General features: G+C 41.8%; 2 protein-coding genes across 4 annotated transcripts; one reads left to right on the plus strand and one right to left on the minus strand.

Moving 5' to 3' along the window:
* Positions 1-366: 366 nt before the first annotated feature.
* Positions 367-5,183, minus strand: pagr1 (PAXIP1 associated glutamate-rich protein 1). 3 transcript variants are annotated; one of them, XM_047377037.1, is made up of 5 exons: positions 4,955-5,183; positions 4,521-4,703; positions 1,537-1,870; positions 801-889; positions 367-725 (listed from the first exon to the last, which is right to left on the minus strand). In XM_047377037.1, the coding sequence occupies exons 2-5, from the start codon at positions 4,690-4,692 to the stop codon at positions 490-492; spliced, it is 831 nt and encodes a 276-aa protein (XP_047232993.1). In that variant the 5' UTR covers positions 4,693-4,703; positions 4,955-5,183; the 3' UTR covers positions 367-489. The 3 variants fall into 3 exon arrangements, with proteins under 3 accessions (XP_047232993.1, XP_047232995.1, XP_047232992.1); XM_047377039.1 differs by having other exon boundaries at positions 4,521-4,700; positions 4,942-5,183; XM_047377036.1 differs by having other exon boundaries at positions 4,942-5,179.
* A 496-nt stretch (positions 5,184-5,679) lies between these two features.
* Positions 5,680-17,643, plus strand: kif22 (kinesin family member 22). The gene is made up of 13 exons (XM_047377035.1): positions 5,680-5,838; positions 6,083-6,296; positions 7,454-7,581; positions 7,735-7,886; positions 9,812-10,021; positions 10,606-11,002; positions 11,320-11,440; positions 12,799-12,898; positions 13,477-13,645; positions 14,147-14,241; positions 14,496-14,696; positions 14,768-14,827; positions 17,425-17,643. Exons 2-13 carry the CDS (start codon positions 6,109-6,111, stop codon positions 17,452-17,454), a joined length of 1,851 nt encoding a protein of 616 aa, XP_047232991.1. The 5' UTR covers positions 5,680-5,838; positions 6,083-6,108; the 3' UTR covers positions 17,455-17,643.
* Positions 17,644-17,849: the final 206 nt, after the last annotated feature.

Below are 17,849 nucleotides of genomic sequence, written 5' to 3' on the forward strand. Positions count from 1 at the left end.
TTCATTTTTTTTGGAGCGGTGTCCTTCACCAAGCGTCTTCCATGGTAACCTCAGTTCCCAGACCTAAATCATGTAGGAACAGGTGAAGAGAGCATGAGAGGATCCAAAGATCCTTTGTCTGCTCCATCCTTGTAAAATGTTGCAGAAGTGCTGTTCCATTGGCAAAAAGGAGTGCAAAGAATCGGCGGCACATGATTTTAGCCAAATTATGACGTAAAACAAATCCGAAATGCTTCATATCAACTTGACTGAGGTGCTTTTTAATTGCAATTCATTGATTCAGCTGCCCTTATTGGTTTAATTGGCTGGAAAATACAAATAACATTCATTTAAAAGCTCCATACTGATTCCAAACAGATTACATTGTTTTAGTTTAAAATGTTTATTCTCGTCATACAAAACACAAAAAACATACAAAACTTTTTACATTAGAAATGATTCAGTTTCCTGAGAAGCTCTCGGTCCTGTTGTCCTTTGGGCACATCTTCATCAGTATCTCCTCTGTCTCGGGGAGAAGATGGTGTTGGGGTTGCTGTCTCTTTCCCTCTCCTTCTCTCGCTCCTTCTGGCTGTTCGGGGAAAGGGCCTTCTCCGGCTTCTTCTCGCTCTTGAAGAGGTCCCGCCCCGTGCGCAAAATGTGCTCCTCGATTTTCCGGTGGCGCTTCATGTCCGACAGGACCTTGTCCAGGCGAGCTTCTCGCTTAACGGAGGAGCGTGCAGAAGACCCTAAGAGAAAAAGGAAAATTGGTCATTTTTATCAAACTATTATCCAGAAACATCTGTTTGTGTCATTTGTTTCACCTGGTGTTCTGCGTCTGTTCAGGAAGGCGTTTTTCGGTGTGCTTTGCATTTGTTCCTCATCAAAGTCGAATTCAGTTGGAGTTGGAGGCCTACAGAAAAAAAATAACATGAAGCCGTTTATTTCCAACATCCCAGATAACCCATCTGATGTAACAGGAAGCAGAAGTATGCGATCCAGGGTTCAGAACCTGTACCCGGCTACTGAAATGCATTCTTCCTGCCTTCCTGTAGTGTATGGAAAGAGTCACAGCACGCCCTGTGACTTCCTGTGTCCTCACTTCCTCTGTCAGTCTGATAAGGAGCTGTTGGACTTTCAAACAGCTTGATATACACGTTGTGTTTAGTTGTATTTAAAGCATCTTAAAGCATGATTTGACCATGAAAACAAAAGTGAAGCTACGGCTGAAGTAAAAACCAAACATTTGCTTTGATCTTTTAAATTTGAAGTATTTTGCAATCAAACAGATGTTAAATGTTTGTTTTTGGCCTTTTGACAGGTCAGATAAATTCACCTGAATTAAATTGAAGAATCGCCCATGCCTGCTGAGTTGGTAGGAGCTGTGGATCCTTTCATTTCCAATGGATAACTGTCAAGGACTCCAAGGTTTTTTACCCTTAAACCTTGTGTTCGTGGTCAATAGCTTCCCACTATGATATTGGGCTCCTTAAGAACCTTCGACTCTGAGATGAAATCATCGTATCTAAGTAGGAAAGTTGGTAAAGCAGTAGAACTTACTTCCGTTCCCTCTCCAGCCTCTCCCTTTCCTTTGCCGCTTCTTCCTCGTCGTTCCTCTCAGGCGAAGGGGTGCGTTCAGGTGTTGGGGGCCTTCTGGGGAGGGGCACAAAGTTCAGCTCCAGCATCTCCCCTTTAGCAAGAACCTCATAGAGTCTTTTGATCTCAGCCGGAGCGGGCATCCACTTTTTGGGGTCCTCCATTTCCTCATCGCTGTACGGAAGTTCCCAATCGTCGTCCGCCACCGCAGCCTGCTTCCCCTCCTCAGCGTCCCCTCCGGTCTCAGCTTGACTTTCACCTTTCTGCGTCTCTCCTTCAGCTGCATCTATGTTCCCATCTGAGAGAATTAGAAGTGGGTATTGCGGTATTTACATACAATATGTTGTTTTTACAATATTCATTGTAGAACTCGTGAATTCTTTATGCAAAATTTAATGCAAAATATTACAAAGAAATGAGAAGAGGCTGCTCTGGTCAGATGAGGTCATAACTGATCTTTTCGGCCTACACGCAAACCCCTCAAGTTAGAGGTGTTACAATGTACATAACCCTGAACACACCCTCCCCACGTTCAAACATGGTGGTGGCAGCATTGTGTTGTAGAAAAGCTTTGTTTCAGCTTTAGGGACACTGGTCCAAGTTGGTGGGAAGAAGGCTACAAAAGCCTCGACAATGGGTGCAGGTTCGGAGTCCGCAGGGCCCTCTGTCCTTCATGTTCTGTCCTTCATGTTTTAGATGTCTCTCTGCACCTGAACACCAGAATCAATTGCCTCTTCAGCATGTCATCAAATTCTGCAGAAGCATGTTAAACACCCATTCATTTTAATTGGGTGTGTGACAGCAGGAAAAACACCTAAAACATGCAGGACAGTGGACCTTGGGAACCAGAGCTGAAAACCATTGCTATAATGTTCATAAGGTCTGAATTCAAATGGACGCAACAACAATCTTTATGTTATGTTTTAGTTGGTCTATCATATAGAATACCAATAAAACACAAAAAAGATGTGAAACTGATGAAGGAATATTAATTATTTTGCAAGTCAGTGTGACAGAATAGATTAAATATAGTTACATTTCCCCTACCTGTTGGTTTGTTTTATTTTAATACAACAATTCTGTTTTACGTAAATACAGGTCCTTCTCAAATAATTAGCATATTGTGATAAAGTTCATTATTTTCTATAATGTAATGATGAAAATTTAACATTCATATATTTTAGATTCATTGCACACTAACTGAAATATTTCAGGTCTTTTATTGTCTTAATACGGATGATTTTGGCATACAGCTCATGAAAACCCAAAATTCCTATCTCACAAAATTAGCATATTTCATCCGACCAATGAAAAAAAAGTGTTTTTAATACAAAAAACGTCAACCTTCAAATAATCATGTACAGTTATGCACTCAATACTTGGTCGGGAATCCTTTTGCAGAAATGACTGCTTCAATGCGGCGTGGCATGGAGGTAATCAGCCTGTGGCACTGCTGAGGTCTTATGGAGGCCCAGGATGCTTCGATAGCGGCCTTTAGCTCATCCAGAGTGTTGGGTCTTGAGTCTCTCAACGTTCTCTTCACAATATCCCACAGATTCTCTATGGGGTTCAGGTCAGGAGAGTTGGCAGGCCAATTGAGCACAGTGATACCATGGTCAGTAAACCATTTACCAGTGGTTTTGGCACTGTGAGCAGGTGCCAGGTCGTGCTGAAAAATGAAATCTTCATCTCCATAAAGCTTTTCAGCAGATGGAAGCATGAAGTGCTCCAAAATCTCCTGATAGCTAGCTGCATTGACCCTGCCCTTGATAAAACACAGTTGACCAACACCAGCAGCTGACACGGCACCCCAGACCATCACTGACTGTGGGTACTTGACACTGGACTTCTGGCATTTTGGCATTTCCTTCTCTCCAGTCTTCCTCCAGACTCTGGCACCTTGATTTCCGAATGACATGCAGAATTTGCTTTCATCCGAAAAAAGTACTTTGGACCACTGAGCAACAGTCCAGTGCTGCTTCTCTGTAGCCCAGGTCTGGGGAATGCGGCACCTGTAGCCCATTTCCTGCACACGCCTGTGCACGGTGGCTCTGGATGTTTCTACTCCAGACTCAGTCCACTGCTTCCGCAGGTCCCCCAAGGTCTGGAATCGGCCCTTCTCCACAATCTTCCTCAGGGTCCGGTCACCTCTTCTCGTTGTGCAGCGTTTTCTGCCACACATTTTCCTTCCCACAGACTTCCCACTGAGGTGCCTTGATACAGCACTCTGGGAACAGCCTATTCGTTCAGAAATGTCTTTCTGTGTCTTACCCTCTTGCTTGAGGGTGTCAATAGTGGCCTTCTGGACAGCAGTCAGGTCGGCAGTCTTACCCATGATTGGGGTTTTGAGTGATGAACCAGGCTGGGAGTTTTAAAGGCCTCAGGAATCTTTTGCAGGTGTTTAGAGTTAACTCGTTGATTCAGATGATTAGGTTCATAGCTCGTTTAGAGAGCCTTTTAATGATATGCTAATTTTGTGAGATAGGAATTTTGGGTTTTCATGAGCTGTATGCCAAAATCATCCGTATTAAGACAATAAAAGACCTGAAATATTTCAGTTAGTGTGCAATGAATCTAAAATATATGAATGTTAAATTTTCATCATGACATTATGGAAAATAATGAACTTTATCACAATATGCTAATTTTTTGAGAAGGACCTGTAGTTCATCAGGATCCATTTGTGTTATTGATACAAAGAGCTGGAAGAAGCATGTAGTGGCGGCAGCTCGCCAACAGAGGGCGTCTCAAATTCAGTGGGCTCTCATGCCGCAGCAAGCCAACGGCAGTAGTGTTGTAACGGCTGCGGGAGGGAGCGTTCACCGATACTTTCTATCTGTCTTTAACAGTTGTGAAGAATAAAAGAACTCGCAAAATCCACACCGAATGATTATTTAGTGTGCAACATCACTACATGTTTAGGTGCTGATTATTCTTATTGCTTCTACCTGCTTCCTCCTTTGCAGCAGAGTCTTCCTCCTCTGTGGCAGCTGTCATCTCTGTGTCCTTGTGCTCCGCTGTGCTCTCCTCCTCTTGGCCTGCAGCAGGTTTCTCTGAGTCCGTCACGCCCATGGCCTCAATGCCCTCTCTAAGGGCAGAGTCAGCGGCTACAGCCTGCATCCTTACAGCTGCTGAGGGACGTTTTTAACCACAGATCAGCGTTAACAGAGCTTTATTTGTACAACGTTTATAGTGGAAAGTAACAGGAAAACTGTGAGTTCGCAAGAGTTGGCTTTTAGCCCCTAACAGCTACGCGATATTAGCTGTACTGACATAAATACCTAGCACAGAACTTACTTTTATGCTGCACTTTACATGCTAGCTATAGTCAGGCCTAGCCGCCAGTTCTGCTAAAACATGAATACATACCTTTAAATCTTACCACGAATTATGTTGCAGCTCGGTTAAACTGGTCCTCGGGTTCTTTTCCAAGCGATAAAATCACCGCATTTCGCCATAGATTTTATTAAGTGCAATAAAGGATTAAACTGAGACGTAAACATAGCGCCATTTTGGCTGGGGGTACTGTCTAATGACGAGTTTCTTCGTTCTGTTAGGCACAGAAATTCCGCTGATAGAACAGTACATGGATACTCCTCACACATGAAAAGCGCCGTAAACTGTCGTGGTGGTTTTCGTGGAGATCTGGGCTTGACGTTACATCGTGTGTCGTACGCAGCAGCGGCGCGGGTATTTTTGAAGCAGGTTTTTAGCAACATCTCTTACGTCTTGTTTTTCTTTTACTATATGTCTATAGAATTAAGTCCTTACTGTATTCATTCGAAAGTGATATTTATAACATCAGTTAATTTTATCAGTAGGGGTAAGGATAGCAAAAAGCGGAAGCGGTAAATTCTGATTGGTCAAAAGATTAAAGACACGTTTAACGTAATATACAAAGAATGTAAAGAAAAAGAAATGTAGGGAGCATATATAAACCAACTATTTCTTTATTTAAAAGAAAGCATACAAAAATAATCAATAGAATTTGATTATATTATATATATATATATATATATATACATACATTTGATGAACCACACTCCATATCAGTTGGTGGCGGTAGAGCACGGTTTTTTGCCACCCCTTGTTAACTCCAGAAGAAGAAGACAAATTACGATTGGTCGTTGGACATTTCCGGTGTCATAGTTTAAAAAGTGTTCGATGGTCGACCGTTGCAGTTAAAATAAGGCTCCTGCAATGTTGCTAAAACTGAAGTTTTAGCAATAACTGACGATTTATTTCGAGAGGTTGCGCAAAATATCGGTAAGCATTGACCTAACAACTTTAAAACGTCTGTACTTTATTTGGAAACCAGTTTAAAAGGTGAGATACGATAGCCAACTTTAAAGCTAGCTTATAAGCTAATACTGAACTCCTCTTCGGTAACTAAATGGTTGTTTAGTAACGCTTTAATTAATCTACATTCTACATTTACTGCTCTTGAAGAATATATTTCTCCATCTTCTTATTTTTAAAAAAAATATTCCACTAATTTCTTTGTTATGAGGCCTTTGTTTTGGGAAGATTTCAAAGATGGCGCAGCGCCCGACCGTGTCGGATCGGGGGACCAAGAAGACCTCCAGGGTTCGTGTAGCGGTCCGTCTGCGACCTTACGTGAGCAGACAAGATGAAAAGGGCGAGGGCCCGTGTGTACGAGGCCTGGACTCTCAGAACCTGGAGATAATTAATTGGAGGAATGCAACGGAGACCGTGAAATACCAGTAAGTGTTCCTACCCAAACCCAACCCACCCCCGTTCCTATCTTTGATACATTTGATGAACAGAAGAAAACAAAAACAAAAATTTTTACTATCTGACCTGGTGTTCACCAGTTCAAGGTAATCAAATTCAAATTTTCTGTGTTGGATCTCAGACCGAATCAGAATCAGCTTTACTGGGCAAGATAGAATAGAATAGAATAATCTTTATGGTCATTGTGCTGGGGAGTACAACGAAATTGAGGGTGCTTGCGCTGGGCTACCATACACCACAGTAGAATAAAAAAATAAGGAATATAAGGTTTTCTCTATAAATTAGAGATGATTAAGTGTGGTATACACTGCTGAAGGCAAGATATGTACAATTGAAAATAAATACTATATAATATGCGGTAAACAGTGAATTTGTGCAAGGAGGTATAAATGTGTAGATATGTTATATGGCTATCAGAAGATGTAATAACAAATACCAGTTTCAAAGTGAGTAAATTACAGTTGAATGATTAATACAATTTGAAATGCTAGGTTACAATTTAAAGTGGCTGTAAAAATAAATTAAGGCAAAAACGAGGAATTTGGTTTCAGGTGCTCACAGCATCCAGACTTTAAGTATAAATATATAATCCTTAGAAGAAATTAAATAGTACAGCCATTTTTCTACAGTCAGACTTAGTTCAGCTCTGTCAAGAAGTCTGACAACTTGAGTCTAAAAAAAAAAAAAATAAAATGGGACGTTTTGGATCCCACGCAATCCTCCACTCGTTCTCAGATTTTGAAAGTTTGTCCCTGCAACCCTCAGCTACATCACAGCTTCTACCAAGTTAAACCAGCGATCCAGTCGCCGTCACACTATTCTGCTCATCGAGGTCTGTCATTATTTGCGCTACAGTAGACCTTTTTTTTTTTTTTGGCATCTGTATGAAGTGAGCGGTCCAACAGCATCTTAAGCAGGTTGTGGTCTCTGAGCAGTAGACCAGGATTTGGTAGCTGGTGCTAAAATCAATTCTCTCTTGCAACACTCCCATTGGCTACTCCTGTGCTTTTTGGGACGAATACTGGAGAGATACAAACTCTTAAATAAAATAGGACATGTTGAGATTCTGAACTTCAATCATAATATTCTGATAGTTGAACACTAAATCTAGTTTGTTTGTCTTTAGTTTTGATGTTTTCCATGGAGAGCAGACAACCCAGCAAGAGGTTTTCCTTTCCTCAGTGAAGCCCATCCTGCCACACATTTTAAACGGACAGAATGCCAGTGTGTTTGCTTATGGGCCAACAGGGGCTGGTATGTTGAATCTTACATTTTATTATAGTACATGTCTTGGTTACAGTAGGTCTTAAATGCTTTGAATTAGAAGTTTTTCCACAGGGCTTAAACTTTTTTGTTAAGCCATGTTGTTTTCCAGCGTTTTTCTCCTAACTCTGAGTTGTTTAATAGGCAAGACCCACACCATGTTGGGAACTGCGGAGCAGCCTGGTGTTATCCCCCGAGCGGTACGTGAGGTTTTTAATCTGGTCAGTGCCAAAGATGAAAATGAAGGGTGGGACTACATCATTGGCATGTCATATCTGGAAATTTACAATGAAAAGGTATGCATTTAACAATATAAATTGTAGCTAATTGTGTTTTTTAAACTGTATTATGTTAACAAAGCTGTTCAAGAATCAGTTCATGCCTCATTCAACCTTTACTTGATAAGAAAATCAGAATCCCTTTAAGTTTTACTGTGAGCTTCCAGAAGGGGAAAAGCTCAAACATTTTTCAGTGAACAGCTTTTTGTATTTTGAGGCCATGGCTGCTTATTTATGGAAAAGTTTAATCATTCATTTTAATTAATAAAGAAATCAATTATTTCCTCTAGTTAATAATTAGATCTGGAAATGCATAGTATTTATAGCATTTAAAGACTTAAAATTGAGTATACTTGCAAACATAATGTGACTATTTGGTTTTTGTATTTTCTTGGAGATGAAACTGAAAGTGAAACACAATTCACCTCTAGATTGTCCATAAAAATAAGTACTTCTTGCACCACTTTGAAGCTGAAACAACCAGGAGCTTGTTGTGGGGCTGGGAGTTGGTGTTGGTGTAGGACCAGTTTGTACATCTTCAAGTGTCTAAAACCCTGTTTAGATCATACTTTTAATATGTGATTGATGGATGTTTAGGACTGCACGACATTAGGACACTATGACACTGTAGTATTGTGAAACATAGATTTGACTAAAATTGAACCTAGTTGTGATTACCCACTTTTTTTCCACCATTTTATTGCCCCAACGAGCTTTCTGAATTTGGTATTTAATGACAATGCATAACGACTATGAGCTGTAAGGGTAAGACCAGATATATGAATGTTTGTGTCATGATGCAAAATAAAGCAAATATGGCAGCTGCACAGTCTGTGTTGTAAGGAGAGCAGAGCTGCTGGGTGATTCTCCAGTGTCCATCTAACCTGAGACATGTTGAGCAACAGAATCTGAGGCAGATGACGTGTTCAGGATAGCATACAACTTTGCTTTCTTTCAAAACGATAAATACAAAAAGCCTTTCGGCAGGGAAATCCCAGAAACACACTTCAGTTAGAGGTTTAATTGCTTTGATGAATTCTCCTGGGTTGTAGCCCAAAGTATCACAACTCTGATTCATGTTTATGTATGACAAAGTATTAACAGATACACAAATGTTCTTTTAATCTCTTCATCCTTCTTTCTTTCCTCCATTCTTTTCTCCTTCTCTGCCCTTGTCCTTTTTGCCCCATCTCTCTCTCTTTCGTGCTTCTTATTTTTTCTTTTTCGTTTCTGTCTCAGTGTCCGTAACAATTGAAATAATCCCAAAGCAGTTTCTCATAAAGTTTTTTTTTATATATATCAAGCAGAGCTTTAAAGCGTTCGCTGTAATGCTCATCTTGAGGAAGTAAATCTGTTAGGGTTTCTCTTGGCACTCAGACAACAACTCTGAGCTACTCTGCTGGACAGGAAAACATGTTCAGAGAGTGGCTTTTATGAGTAACTAGTATAACTTCTGTTGTTGTGTATTTCAATCAAGGGGCTTCACTGTAAGCTACCAGCAGCTGCAGAAACTATTTTTCCTCGATGGATTTATCCAGTAGTTTCTGGACTTCTACTTGAGATGCCCATGTGATAATGTGACTTATTTGGTTTGGCTCACTCCTACAGCTCAGTGTGCTGCACATTCAGCAGATTTTGTGCATGCACCTGGGTGTCATGTTTCATTGCTGCTGAATGAGGCCTGGAAATGGAAGTGATTACTGCAGCATCTGTTGACCTGGGACCGCAGGCAGATTGTGGGTTTTCCAGCTGAAGACAGAAACTGATTAACTTTATGTAATTGTTTTTGTTCATTTGTAAGGGAATAGATGCACTCCATTCACTCCTTCTTATTGATGACCCATTTTCTGAACCTAAAACCTAAATTCTACTTTTTTTGTATATGATTTTCAATACTAGGTGTTTGACTTATAATAATCCATAATAACTATCTGTCCTCTCAGGTTCTTGACCTTCTATCACCAAGCTCCCAGGATTTGCCGATCAGAGAGGACAAGGACAAGAACATTCTCATTCCTGGCCTCACCCACACAACCCTCTCCTCGTTCTCAGATTTTGACAAGCAGTTTGTCCCTGCAACCCTGAACCGCACCACAGCTTCTACCAAGTTAAACCAGCGATCCAGTCGCAGTCACGCTATTCTGCTCATCAAGGTCTGTCATTATTTGCGCTACAGTAGACCTTTTTTTTTTTTTTGGCATCTGTATGAAGTGAGCTGTCCAACAGCATCTTAAGCAGGTCGTGGTCTCTGAGCAGTAGACCAGGATTTGGTAGCTGGTGCTAAAATCAATTCTCTCTTGCAACACTCCCATTGGCTACTCCTGTGCTTTTTGGGATGAATACTGGAGAGATACAAACTCTTAAATAAAATGTTTTGTTTTTCTCTTTCCTGTATCATGCATTTTTTTTTTTCTGTATTTTCTACCTCTTAATATGAAGTGCAGGACTCCAGATGCCAGAGAATTTATCACACTTTCTACGCGTTCATGTTGAATTATGCAGCAAATGAAGGGTCCTTATTCATGTGGGGGTGGATGTTTTCCTTCTAAAGTATTACTTCTACATTTTCGTTTGAACTAGAGCATGCATTTGGAAATATTTCCAAAATATTTTATCTTTTGGGGGGTTTTTTTGTTAGTTTTTTTTTTTTTTTTCCAGTATCCTGTAGGGTGTTAGAATATTGTTCCTGTCTGACCTTCATAGTTTCCCATTTTAAATACGGACCTCGTCTTTCTAGGTCGTTCGGACTCAGCGGGCCATAACCAACCGACAGCAGACGGGGAAACTTTACTTAGTAGACCTAGCTGGGTGTGAGGACAATCGTCGCACCGGTAACCAGGGTATACGTCTGAAGGAGAGCGGCGCCATCAACCTGTCTCTCTTCGCGCTCAGCAAAGTGGTGGATGCCCTCAACTCTGGCACCGCCGTCCGTGTTCCTTACAGAGACAGCAAGCTGACACGCCTGCTGCAGGACTCTCTGGGTGGCTCGGCCCACTCCGTCATGATCACAAACATTGCACCAGAAAATAAATATTATTTTGACACCTTTGGCGCACTGAACTTTGCAGCCAAATCTAAGCTCATAGTGAACAAGCCCTTCACAAGAGAAACTGTGGCTGTGCCTGTGCTGCCAGGTGAGTTTTTATGTTAAATTAATTAGAAGTAATGGATCTAATAGAGGAAGAACCTCAGACTTAAATGGCCACTAGGGGGCAGGAATGCCACTACCCAGAAGATTATGGCGGAGTATAACCAGTTTTCATAAATTTTTAGATTTCTTTTAATACACGTCTCATTTACATTTTTCTTGCCTTCTGAATGTTTTATTTAGGAATAAACTGCAAGTTTTTCATTTAGGCTCTGCAGTGCAGCCATCTATGCCCTATAGAATCCTTAAGCCCTTCCAACAGTGCTCTGAATACTGAACTGTTAATTTTCCCTCTGCCTCCAGTGAAGCGGTCCAGAGAGGAGCACGAAGCAGGAGGTTGTGTCACTGAGCCACACAAGAAGAAGCAAAAAGATGAAAAGAAATGTGAACAGGATGGCTCCTCGCCCTCAGCACATAACCACAGGTTAAAGATCCAAGTTTAATAATATTTGTAAGGCTGATTGATGTGGTGCCGGCAATGCAGACCAAACTCCTGCTCCGCCAGTCTCTGTACAAGCGAGGCAGGAGTTTGGTCCGCATTGCCGGCACTAAGTCGGACCTGTTCCCGGTGCATGTTGGACTCCGGCAGGGCTGCCCTTTGTCACCGGTCCTGTTCATAACTTTTATGGACAGGATTTCTAGACGCAGCCAAGGGCCGGAGGGGGTCTGGTTTGGGGACCAGTGGATTTCGTCTCTTCTTTTTGCGGATGACGTGGTCCTGCTGGCCCCCTCTAACCAAGACCTACAGCATGCGCTGTGGCGGTTCGCAGCCGAGTGTGAAGCGGCTGGGATGAAGATCAGCTCCTCCAAGTCCGAGGCCATGGTACTCGACCGGAAAAGGGTGGCTTGTCCTCTTCAGGTTGGAGGGGAGTTCCTGCCTCAAGTGGAGGAGTTTAAGTATCTCGGGGTCTTGTTCACGAGTGAGGGAAGAATGGAGCGGGAGATCAACAGACGGATCGGTGCGACTGCCGCAGTAATGGGGGCGCTGTGCCGGTCCGTTGTGGTGAAAAGAGAGCTGAGACAAAAAACGGAGCTCTTGATTTACCGGTCGGTCTACGTTCCTACCCTCACCTATGGCCATGAACTTTGGGTCATGACCGAAAGAACGAGATCACGGATACAAGCGGCTGAAATGAGCTTCCTCCGTAGGGTGGCCGGGCACTCCCTTAGAGATAGGGTGAGGAGCTCGACCATCCGGGAGGGGCTCGGAGTAGAGCCGCTGCTCCTCCACATCGAGAGGAGCCAGTTGAGGTGGCTCGGGCATCTATACCAGATGCCTCCTGGACTCCTTCCTCGGGAGGTGTTCCAGGCACGTCCCACCGGGAGGAGGCCCAGGGGACGGCCAGGACACGCTGGAGGGACTATGTCTCTCAGCTGGCCTGGGAACGCCTTGGGTTCCCGCTGGAGGAACTGGAGGAGGTGTCTGGGGAGAGGGACGTCTGGGCGTCTCTGCTGAGTCTGCTGCCCCCGCGACCCGGTCCCGGATGAAGCGGACGTTGACGAGTACGATTGGTGTGGTTTGGTAAAAGGCCATTGCTCATGGTTGCTATGTGAAATAGGACTTAATGGCAGAATTGGCCCGGATCTTCTAGCTTGTTCTGGAGGCTAGTTTCTGTCGTACAGCTGCTGATGTTCTTGCTGGGTGAGAAACCAGCCAATGCTCTCGAACCATGCGTTATCAGTCCTGGCAAGGATACATGAGCTTTGACTGTGTTTTCAAAGCTCAAGATCACACCCTCCCTCATTATTTACCCACCTTTCTGGGTTTGGTTTGTCTTTCAGCTTGTCAGAACCGTCTGTGATGGACCGACTGATAGCTTTGGAGAAGCTCATGATGGTCTGCCAGGACAAAAACGGGCAAACTGTACGCGATGAGATCCAGGTGATGTAACGGCTCCTTTTAACAGTACCAAGTACACCTTGCGGGGTTCCTGTGGGCCCATTATCTCCTTTATTTTTGGAAAAATATGTATATGAAGACTTTATTGTTTTATCTAATAGATAAAAATGTGAAAGAATGGCCTCTTATGTTTAGCTAGATATGGATTCTTCATTTAATCTAGGCCCAGATTTCCCATAACCCTTTAATTACCTCTAGCTGCATCCTAAATGAACCCAAAGGCACTTTAGGATGCTTCTACCATCTTATGTAAGTTTTCTTTTTTTGTTTTGTTTTTTTAAACACATAAAATAACGTTTTTACAAATGGTTCACAAGTGTTTAGTGTAGAAGGTCCAAATCCTGGCTGGAGTTGATCTACAGGTAAGTTGGTCAAATAGCCCCAAAGCTGTAAAATGGTTAACTTCAGCTTGGTGCTCATGATCTGTGGAACATTCTGATGACTAAACCCTGAAAAAGCACAAAAACCACATTATGCTCAGAAGGTGGTACAATGGTTTTCATGTAATTAAGAGAAGACGAAGGGCTGCCATTCTGATTTCCTTCTTTTTGTTGTTGCAGGAGCTTAAAGAGAAGCAGAGGGAGTTTGAAAGAAAGTCCGTGCTGCTCAGTCAGCTGGCAAAGGAAAAAGAGGGGCCTGTGTTCAAGAACAATTTAGCTCCCCTGCAGAGGAAACCGTCAAATGTTACTAAACCCAATAAGCAGCAGGCTGTGGTCCAACCCTTACAAGGTCAGCTGAAATGACAGAAACGCTCATTGTCGTCATAAGAAGTTAGTTTTAATATACTGTTAAATAATGACAAACTTATTTAATTGAATAAATCAAAGGCTTCTGTAGCCTTGAATCAGAAGGAGCTAAATGTGAGAACATGGCGTAACCTCTACTGTTCATGTTTCCATAAAACTTTTTTATTTGGCTCTGATTCTGTCACTTTGAGTAAGAAGAAGTATCGATGAACTGCAATGTTATACAAAAACTAATCTACAAGTCTGCAGCCAGTAATGGATCGGATGGCGATGAGGATGGAGTCATTTTTACCCTCCTCAGCATCATGGAGTGCAGCCCAGATCACCTGTCTCATGCTTCTGGTTTTTTTTAAACACTTTTACTTTATCAGGATTAAAGGGCGGAATCTTTGTGAATCTGTAGCATTTAAACCTTCAGTAAAACAGAGGAAATTAAGGATCATTTTGTGTCTTAATTAAAATATACATTTCTCCTCTCCTTCAGTGGTCAAGTTCCAGCCGATTCAGCAGCTTGCAGTTGTCAAGAAGCAGTCTGTCTGCGTCACGAAGAAAGAGAAGAAGCTTTCAGACCTGGTTGAGGTCAGCATCTGAGCCCTGACTGCCGTGTTTAGCTTGACGCATCTGCAGAGTTGCAAGCATCAGATACAAGCTGATGCAGGGTGTTTTCTGTCGACCCCACACACACACACACACACACACACACACTACAGGCTCTCAGATTAATGGGTCAACTATCTGCCCTTGTCCTTCAGAGTTGTTCCAGATAAATTCATGTTTACAGTTGAACCTGTTGGTTGGTCAGATTATGATCTGCGACATATTTTCCATGCCAGCCCCCAGATGGTAAAGAGAACGCAAAGGAGACATCCTGGGAGTCCCAGCTTGACACATCTGTGCTAGATGGGTCCAAACAGAAAATCCTGCATGTTCTGAATACTGGCTGCCTCAAAGAGCTGAAAGGGCTGCAGCAGATCGGTGACAAAAAGGCCAAACTCATTCTGGGCTGGAGGGAGATCCATGGACATTTCACAAAGGTTAGTGGGAGGGAGATGTTTGATTTTAAACAACTTGAAACTTTTTATTTACCTTGATGCTTATTTTGCAGTTGGAAGATCTGATAAACGTAGAGGGGATGACTCAGAAGAGATTTTCTTCCTTCATGAAGGTGCGTTCACCAGAACATTAGTATTGCAGTCATTTGCACCACAACCTTCTCTCATTAACTAAACATCAGCCAGATGCAGCAACAATGACTCAGACTCTCCTCTAAACTGATCCGTTTTTTGCTAGGATTGCTTTCCATAAATAAACACATTTAATAAATAAACGTTATTTAAATACCATCAATCCAGCAGCAGGTGTTGTTGTTTATGCCTATTATGAAAGCATAAAATGTAATTCCAATTGATTGTATAAAAGTACACATGATTTGTGGATTACTGTAGTATTTTAAATTACAAATCAGATTTTTGTTTATATTCTATAATTAACGAGGACTGTGATTCCACTCCTTGAGTTGGTACGCTTTAGACTAGACGTTGCAGGGGTCACTGCGCCAATACACGCATAAAAACTGGAAAATATTTACATTTAAGTAGATTTGCAGACAAATCTCTTATTTTCTTTTTGTTTTAAGGGCAAATTCCCCATACATGTTGAACATTTATAAGGAGACTGACTCACCTTGAAACGCAGTAAACCAGAGGAAGAGTGGGCTAAACAACATGCAGACATAAATGTAACCATAAATTTAGATGCTCTAGCTAGGGCTTGTCGCTACATTGACACTGTTAAAAAAACCAAGTTTTGATATACAAGGTTTCTGTCCCTTCTCATTAAATTCAAAGTGGATTAAAACACACACTATACAGCCAAAAGTATTCACTCCTCTGCCTTTACACACTTTAACTCTACATCCATAGGATTTAATTTGATGTTGGTCCACCCTTTAGAGCCGTAGCAGCCTCACCTCTTCTGGGAACGCTGTCCACAAGGTTTAGGAGTGTTTATGGGAACTGAGCATTCTTCCAGAAGTGCGTTTGTGAAGTTCTGGGTCACAGTCTCTACTCTTATTCATGCCAAAGGTGTTCTGTCAGGTTGAGGTCAGGACTCTGTGCCGGCCAGTCAAGTTCTTCCACACCAAACCCGGTCATCCAGGTCCTTGTGGGCCTGACTTTGTGCATTGGTGTCTAGTCCTGTTGGATCAAACTGTTCCTGTAAAGACGGAAGCATGGGATTGTCCAAAATGTTTCAGTATGCTGAAGCATGCAGAGTCCAACTCCTGGAACAAACATCCACACACCGTAGCCCCCCGCTGCACCACACCTGACTCTGTTGTCTGGTAGATGACGTTCTCCTGGCAACTGGGGCATTATTCGTCTCTAGAGAAAGCTCTCCACAGCGGCTCATTCTTCTACAAATGTTTGCAGAAGCAGTCTGCATGCCTAGCTGCTGGGTTTTATACACCTGTGGCCATAAATTCAGTGATTTAGGTGGATGAGCAACTACGTTTGGCTATAATATAGTTTTAACTCTTTATGTGGAGTGGATAAAGGGATGACGATTTATATATTTCAGCAAGAATGATACTGGCCGTCACTATAATCAATAATTATAGTCTCAATGGTTATAAAGTGGCAACATTTCTCTGGTAAAGTTTGGTACAATAAGTACTTTAGGAGAAAATCTTGGTTTTTACACAGAACTGTTACTATTTTTAACTTCAGCATCACAGAAGGAACAGTTTGTAGGGTCTAAATAAAATGTGTACATTACAAGAACCCTTACGGTTTAGTAAATTCAGTTTTTAGTTTCAAATCTGTTTTAGAATGAACAAAATGGCTTCTTTTTTTTTTTTTTTCTGGATAAAGTTGGTCCAGTCAGTTTATTTTCAAACCCAGTTTTTTCCAATGGATTCCTCACAGTTGGAAAAGAGCTGTTCGGTCTCTGTCAGTCGGGTCACATGTTGTTGCTAACCAGCAGAGCATCCAGATGCTCCTGGGAAAATGCAACGTTGCCTGGCTCATCTATTATGGGCAAACGATACAAGATGGGATGAACGGCTCCCACTTACTGGCAGCTCCTGTTTGCTGATTGTTTGCTTGAGATGGTCGTGCAGATGACTTCTGCTCCATCCGTTCATCTATTTATAGTTATGCCTAATATAAAATCCTTGTTCACCCATCCTACGACCTGACTGGTTACACTAACTGCAGCGAGAGGGAGCAGGTGGAGGGTATTTATGCTCTGAATGACTTGGATTCCCGCTCTTCGTCTTTATATCGTGATAAAACCGGATCATGCTGCTTAAATTACTGTAAACCTGGCTCTTATATTTTATCTCCATCTTCAACTTTTAAAGTTTTCAACATATCTAGATTTCCCAAACTAGGTCCTTAACTACATTTACTTATGTCTTAAATGTAGACTTTGGTTGAATGTTGTGTTTCTGCTTCTGGATCTAATTGATCATATTTAGTGCATAAAAATAAACATGCACAAAAATGCTGTTTTAATGTTTTCTATGGTAATATTAAATAATTTTATGGATCCTGGGTGTTGCATATAGCTTGGGGTGTCGAATTCAGATTTCTATTTTAACAAAACTTTGATTCATACGTGTTTTTATTTTGTAAAGTTTTTACCCATCTGTTTAATAACTTTGTATTTTTGTCCGTGTCCATAATTTTTACAAATTAAATCGGATGTTGTGATCAGTCAGCTCTTGGTTATGATGCTCATGGGTCCTCTTCTCTTTTGCAGGCAAACATCCTGAGTGCCATGGGAAAATGATTTATTGGCTTTTCCCTCAACATGTATCAGCTCATCTTTAATGTACATAATTTGTGACAAACTCATAATTTTTGCCTTTATTTTATTTTTTTGCTTTTTTTTCCCCCCATTTATAATATTTTTGTAGTAACAGCTTTTTTCCTGCTGGTGGCACTCAAGTATATTTTTAATAAACCTCACCTGAACAAGTGTGTATGTGTTTATTTAATAAGCCCAGTAAATGTGATGGTCTCCTTCTTCATGCTGGTCCATGGTTACTCTTCCTGAGCTGATCCCATCTCTGGGATCCGCGTTTAGTTTCCTCTTTTGTGCGCTGCTGCAGCATCAGTGGATAAATATTAAAAATCGCACTTTTTAGCTTTGTTCCTCGGGTTTCAGGAGAGGATGGTGGTATA

The sequence above is a fragment of the Girardinichthys multiradiatus genome, chromosome 10 (assembly GCF_021462225.1).
Source record: "Girardinichthys multiradiatus isolate DD_20200921_A chromosome 10, DD_fGirMul_XY1, whole genome shotgun sequence".
Lineage (NCBI taxonomy): Eukaryota > Metazoa > Chordata > Actinopteri > Cyprinodontiformes > Goodeidae > Girardinichthys > Girardinichthys multiradiatus.